Source organism: Pithys albifrons, chromosome 2 (genome assembly GCF_047495875.1).
Source record: "Pithys albifrons albifrons isolate INPA30051 chromosome 2, PitAlb_v1, whole genome shotgun sequence".
Taxonomy (NCBI): Eukaryota; Metazoa; Chordata; class Aves; order Passeriformes; family Thamnophilidae; genus Pithys; species Pithys albifrons.
The window spans coordinates 31,974,257-31,981,373 of NC_092459.1; the positions used below are offsets into that span (position 1 = coordinate 31,974,257).

At 41.2% G+C, this 7,117-nt stretch overlaps 1 protein-coding gene across 1 annotated transcript; it reads left to right on the forward strand.

Moving 5' to 3' along the window:
- The first annotated feature begins 2,428 nt into the window (after nt 1–2,428).
- On the forward strand, nt 2,429–6,845 carry LOC139668298 (nuclear receptor subfamily 0 group B member 2-like). Its single transcript, XM_071547834.1, has 2 exons — nt 2,429–2,999; nt 6,592–6,845. Exons 1-2 carry the CDS (start codon nt 2,429–2,431, stop codon nt 6,843–6,845), a joined length of 825 nt encoding a protein of 274 aa, XP_071403935.1.
- Nucleotides 6,846–7,117: the final 272 nt, after the last annotated feature.

Here is a 7,117-nt window from a genome sequence, read left to right on the forward strand (position 1 = left end):
TATATTTTTGGTAAACAGTCATAAAACTATTATAATATGCCTGGAATTCCTGTTAGAAAAAAAATCACTTGCTTCTCCATCTTAGATCTATACACAATCAAAGGAAGTAAATGATGATAAACAGAAACGGTATCCAACACCGTATGTTACTGACATCAGGACTCACTGCATATGACTGATGAAGATCTCATTAAAAAAAATAGGAAAGTGACCAATTTAATCTGCAATTGAACTTTAATAAGCACAATTAATAGGAACTGTGAAATAATGACATGAACTGTGAAAGTGAAATGGTCAGCTGTGAGATGATGCTTTTCTCCCTTGGACTATAGGAGCTGGGTTTCTCAGAACTCACTTTCATACCTGGATTACTGAACTGCCACTACACTCACCAGCAATTAGGAGACAGGGCTTCTTTTCAGAAGTAAACACTGAGTAAAAATGGTTTTAGCAAGCTCAGTCTCTCTGTCTAGTACAACCATTAGGCAATCTATGTAATTTATGCAGAACCTCAGATGGCATTAGCCCTGAAACTGGAGTTCATTCTACTGAGCCTCAATCCAGCTTGAATTTTACATCAAGAATAAGGATAGGACTTTCTGGGGACTTCTCTGTTGCTGTGCCATTTAACCTAAAAAGCTCTTTTATACCCCAGTACTGGACAACAGCAGGGAGCTGTTGAATGGATGGAGAGGTGAACAAACCAATTCTGCTAGGAATTTAGTGCTCTACAAGCTTTGGGACAATCACTGCAGTTAGTGGTAGCTGCACCTCAGCACCATTACACGTCTAGATTGTTCAACTTTGAACCAGTCATCTCTTCCTTCACTTTTTGTTTCCTCAGAAGGGGAAAATTTTGCAACAAAAATATCATGGAGAGGTAAATAAATGGAAGTTTAAAATGGCCCAGCATGGAAAAGAAAATTTGTAGCAAAACACAAATTTGCAGCTATCCATCTGATGAGAGGGCCTTTACATGCCAAAGGCTTGGAGATCTGGCAGATGAAGACGTTCGAGTCGTTGTTTTTAAAGCCCATGTTAAGACATGCTAAGAGCCCAGATGGTAGGAATACATAAACATTTTGATTGATGAAAAAAATTTAGTACCTCTTCCCATATATAAAAGCAAACGAGAAAGTGTGAAGTAACAAAAACTGGAAGTTTCTTCTTATTAAGGCTGAGATACTTTCCTTCCTGTTATTTAATGTGCCCTGATGTTCACTAAAGAGTCCTGACAATTCAATCACTCAGCTCTTGCTCTGCTACAAATGTTCACACATGCAACAGTACAAATTGCCATTTTTTCTTCATTAGTTTCTATGAGAATGTTTAATTATAAAGCAAGTTTGGGACAAATATTCTGAAGTTAAGGAGGAAACTGTATTGGATGACTTGCATTGTCTTGTTTTACATAAATGCCGATACATCCAGGCTGCTCAGGGAAGTGACTGAATCATCATTCCTGGAGGTATTTAAAGGACAGCTATATGTGGTGGTTAAAGACATGGTTTAGTGGTAGACTTGGCAGTGCTGGGTTAATGGTTGGACTTTATGATCTTAAAGGTCTTTTCCAACCTAATTGATTCTATGATTCTAAGTCTGCATGTTCTGTGTTTGAAATGATTATTTTTGAAATGCAAGAGATAACATAATCAAGAGCTACAGCAGCCGACCTTCTCTGAAGTTTCTCTCAAATCTCACAGAAATGAGAAATAATTCCTAAACTTGGGATTTCCACCTCTGGTATCACACATCCTGTTAGTTACAGTGTAAAGAATGAACACTATCAAGTGCTCTGTGAAAAATAAGAGTAAGCATCCACAGCATCTTCAGGTGGCTCCTTTAAACAAGAAATAGAAGTGCCTACTCAAGGGACTGCTGACACTGCTGACACTTATAATTCCTAAGTATAAATGTATTTCTGTGCCCTCCAGAGCATTAGCTAGTGGGCAAGGTCAGTGTATCAATAAAAACAGAAAACTTGTTCCTTCTCTTACAGTGTCATAGTTTTCCCCGGGCTCCCTCTGAGGGGCAGGCTGTACATGTTACACAGAAAAAGGCCTTTGGAAAAATGCCACTGCCTGGTGGCAGAGGGCCAGGCACAGCCTGCCTGCACTGGGGCACTGTGGTAAGTGGTGCCCGTGCCCATGGCAGGCATGAACTCTCCCACTGCCCCAGGGCTACAGCAACGTGGTGGGATTACAGCAGCCTGGAGCCCCGCCTCATTGGAAACAGACTGGTGCAAATAAAGTTCAAGGTAACTTCACAGATCAGGGTCATATTACTTTTCAACCGCCCATGTATATAAAAACACACAATGCCTCGCTGTTTGGCAGAAATGCTCTCCCCTGCTGTTGATGCGTAGCTCCATATATGCGTTCATAGCTCCATACATAGCTCCATTCCTGCCACAGGGAACTCTGGCTCTATGGCTACCAAGATCCCAACTAAGAAATTTGGGAAATGTCAGTGTGAGATACATCATACTAAGAGCATCCTGTACCAGATCCTTAACAAAGAGCATGGAAGTGAGACCAAGTGGCAACAGCAGCATTTCAGTCCCCACTGCTCCACAGGAAGAAAGGGCTGCTCTTATTTGGACAGAAGAGTTGTCCTGAAAACACCAGAAGCCACATGTAGAAGAGCTTCTGAAGTCCTCTTGACGACTTCAACTTTTATTAGAAATTTGCCTTCCTTTAATCACATGCCTTTGGATGATCAGCTTGTCCTCATACAGCAAAACTGGGCCCCTCTTTTACTTCTGGGCATGGCACGGGAAGGAGTGGATTTTGATCTGAGAGAGATATCAGCCCCCAGTTTATTGAAAAAAATTCTCCTCCATCAGTCTTTGACAGCTAGCAAGGAACTGGAAAGCTCATCACCAGGAGCATCTTTAGCAGAAGTTCAGAAGATGAAGAATTTATTGTGGAAATTCTGGGACCTGGACATAAGTGCAAAAGAATATGCCTATCTTAAAGGAATTATTCTTTTTAATTCTGGTAAGTCCTCCTGGAAACTACAAAGATGATTATGGGATTAGAAAGACATTTGGCATTTTCATTTGTACATAGACAAATGTTTAGTTTTACTTTTGTCTACGAATACAGCTAAATGTTCTCAAAAATCCATATTCCACAATTTAATGATTTTTCTGCCGGAAGTGGTTTATTTCAGTTCCTTGGATGTGTGCAGTAGGTCACTCACTGTAAGCCAAAACAACTAGACAAATTTTAAGTCATAAATAATTAACATTGTTACTTCGAATGAATTTCCTGTTCAAAGGTAATACAGATCCCTCACCCGTGGTACAGCAAAGGAGAGATGGTACACGGGTACATGAAGGAAACATTAGAAGTACTGTAACAGAGACTTCCTCTGTAACAAGAATTCTGGAAAAGCTGAAACAGTCCTTATCATCTGATTTTCATCAATGAGCAAAATGATGCTGCATTGATGTTACACAGCTTTTATTTATTTATAACCTTTATTATATGATTTAGTATCTCTACATTCAAAGCCTGGGACAGCAACCATGGAGGAAACTGAGAGGTGATTGCATCCTCTCACTTCTGATGCCAAGTTCAGGCTCTTTAGGAAGGAAGGTCGCCTCAGTCAGCACCATGGAGTGCATGAGTCATTATGAGCTGAGCTCTAAGTACACCAAAGTAAATGGAAAGACTTATTGACTTCAGCCTGCTCTGGCTCAGATCCCTGGCTCCTTCCACAGCAATCACTGCTGTTGGCTGCACTGTCAGCAGTGTGATATAATTGGGACTGCACTAAAAGGATACTTGACTGCTTCAGTTATTCCATTATATGTCTTGTCGTGAATGGTTTATAGGCTGCTCAAAGGCTGTATGACTTTATATTTGTTTCCAATGGGATTCAGATTCTGATTCTTGAGGTGTAATGTCATCCAGATGTTTGGTATTGCCTTGTGTGTTTATGCTGCAGCATTAAACCAGTGGAGTTCATTTCAGTGCAAGTTATTTTGCCAGTTTTTTCATGACAAAATTGGGCTGAATGAGACCACCAGTTATATCCAGGGGGAATGTGGAGAAATGCCTCATCTGCAGCAGCTTACACAGTTTAATTAGCAGGCATTTTTATTATCTCTGTGGGTAAAATGCAATTTTCACTTAAGGAGAGAGCAGTAGAAGCAGAGATATGTTCTGGATTTGTACCTTTAGGGCCTGCTGCTACCCCAGAGTGCTGTATGAGAGGGTCAACAGCCCTTGATGTTCTCTGCAGGCACATTCCAGTGTTACGGGAATGTCACCTAGCTCTTAGGTGAGATGAACCCATTCTCTGGAATATTTCTCCATGAGCTGCAGAAGGCAGCCCAGAGAATTCCAGGTAAGCCTAGACTGACTCCAGATGAAACAGTCACAGTCTAACTCTGAACTGAAACAGGTACTCAGGGCAAACAGCAAACATGTACACAGCCCAAACTGCCCCTTGCTGCAAACAAATCTGTACAGCTCCCACTTCACCATTACTACTTTTAATAGTTTTTTAACATTTTCCACCAAACTCATAAAAGGTTTTCTACATACATGCAGCACATTTTCAAACTTTTCAAGTCCTGGTGTGATGTTTGGCAAAATGTTAATATTTTGCAGACCTCAGTTCTAAAAGGATTTCAGGTAGCCACCAGCAGTGACAATGGTAAACCCTCTCTTGGATCATGGAAGACCTAAGGGCTCCCACCCTGAATGTTTTACTTTTGTTAGGACCACCACAGCTGGCCAAGGCAATGGGGAAGGGCCAGGTACAGAGGAGTCCAGAGAGGTCACAGTGTCTGTGTGAGAAGGGTCCAGCTGTAAGGCCAGCTCTACTGGGATGCAGGCACAAAGTCAAAGGAAGGAGCAGCTAGAAGTGTTCTGCCACACAGGAACAACACAGAGTGAGGTGAAAATGTTCCCGTGCCTTCGGGAGTTGTCTGAAAAGCAATTGGAACTGCACAGTGAAGAGACAGGAATTGTGAAAAACAATGCTGCTAATGAAACAGTTCCATATATTCATATTTATGGAGCATTTTAAATAAATATATATTTCAAAATTCCATCAATGCTGTGGCAGAATTTCTGTTAAAAAAAGAAATTCTTTAGAGGTTTACAGTTCAACTGGAAACGTGCTTGACTATTATTACAACAGATCTCAGAACAAGAAGTGTCTCATTATATGTAAATTAAACCCAGTGTTTGATTACACAGAAAAAAACCCAAATGGGGAAATTAAGCATATCTGAAGGGATATAAACAACTGCAATTTCATCCTGAATATACAAAATCCTGACAATTTCCTTTCCATGAAAATCTAACACTTGGAACCATCCTCATGGCTTGCAGCTGCTGGTAATCCCAGGGGAGACAATAAATTTTCCAAAGTCTCCACTACTGGCTAGCCTGGTTGCAAGTTTGGTTGAGGCTTTTTCTCCTCTGGCAGTGATGTCCAGGAAGAAGAGAGATGCTGAAGGCTGACTAAGGGCAGCCAGTTACTGGCTGAAGAAAACCCAACCAGGTTGGCTTTGCCCTAGTACAGGGTGCTAGGCAAGCATGTAGAACCTCCCACACTTAAATGAAGAATCCTTTGTGAAACATTCCCTGGTGTAAGCTATTCAGATTCCATCCCAGGGACGTATGGACTCAGTCACAGTGAAAGATGCCAAATAGGCCTTGAGTGTGTGCTACCTCTGTCAGGGCTGCAGCAGTTCTAGGAAAGAAAATATGTTATCCTTAGGCTGTAAGAACAGGGTGCAGAAGATTGTGGAGAACTACATGACAAGGCAGTTCCTCCAGAGGAAAGGATAAACACAAGGCTGTCCTTTGCACTGAGCTCTGGCACCCACAAACATCCTCAAGCCACAAACACCCACAAACATCCTCAAGGAGGTCACATGCTCTGGGAGGTACGTGATTGAGGCTCAACACTATGATTCCGTAAGGCAGAGACCTCTCCTTCTTCAGAAATGGCTGAGAAAAGGGAGTGCAAAACCAGGACCCATTCCTGTGAGTCATGATGCATCTCACAGAGAACCTTTATTCTTGACCACAAATGAAAATATCTAGATAGCCTGGTCAACCATAGTGCCCCAGCTTAATCTAGTAAGCAGAGGCATCAACAGTATGGAGATAGAGCTGGGTAGACTGGAAAACCATGTCTCCAGGCTGCGAGCCTGCTCACTGCTCCAGACCACCATCTCTATCTTCCTGATGTTACCGACCTAGTGTAGATTAGAGCTGGAATTTTTCCACCTATTCAGACTATGTTCTCAGCAACATTTGGTGGGTAGACAACACAGGAAAGTTTCTTGTCCATCTGTACTGAGTCAGTTACCTCCTGATACCATTACAAAGCTGGATTTTAATGTAATGGGCTACATTCCAATGTGCTTACAATGTTGCTCAATGCTCCTTCAAATTATTGAATGATGCATACCCTCTTTTACCAAAAAGTACGTTTAGAAAGTGCTTACTTTTTCTATAGAGAAAAGAGCATTATGAGTCAGAAATTCAGACACCCATCATTACACAGGGCACAGAACAGAGAAGCGTTTACTTTTTGCTTTTTTATTTTTTGTTTTGACAGGATGCTGTGTCCTAAAATGTCTCCCCTATGTACAAATGCTGCATCAAGAGGCTAACCAAGCCTTGATGGAGTTCATCTCAACAATGTTCCACGGAAACCTAGGCAGATTTGCTTGGATTCTTCAGCTAATTTCTGCTCTTCAAGACATTGATGCAGATGCTATTGAGGACCTCTTCTTCAGGCCCATTCTAGGAGAGGACACCTTAAATGTATTGCTTCTAGAAACCCTAGATATCAAGTCAGACTGGTTTTGAAAAGAGATGATATCTGAACTCTCAAATACCTATCTTTGAAGAGAAGAGAGTTTATTATGAGCTAAATAAACACATTTCAAACAAATCATTGGTGCATTTTTCTAAGCCACATTTATTCTTTTTTGTATAATGAAGTAATTTTGTAACATTTTAGAATTTAAGGCAGAGAAATCCAAGCATTTCAGGAGTCTGTGTGCTTTCAAAAATCCTTAGTCTGAAGTATTCAAAGACTGCCTAGGAGCACCAGCATACTTTCCAGTTGTGCTAGGCTT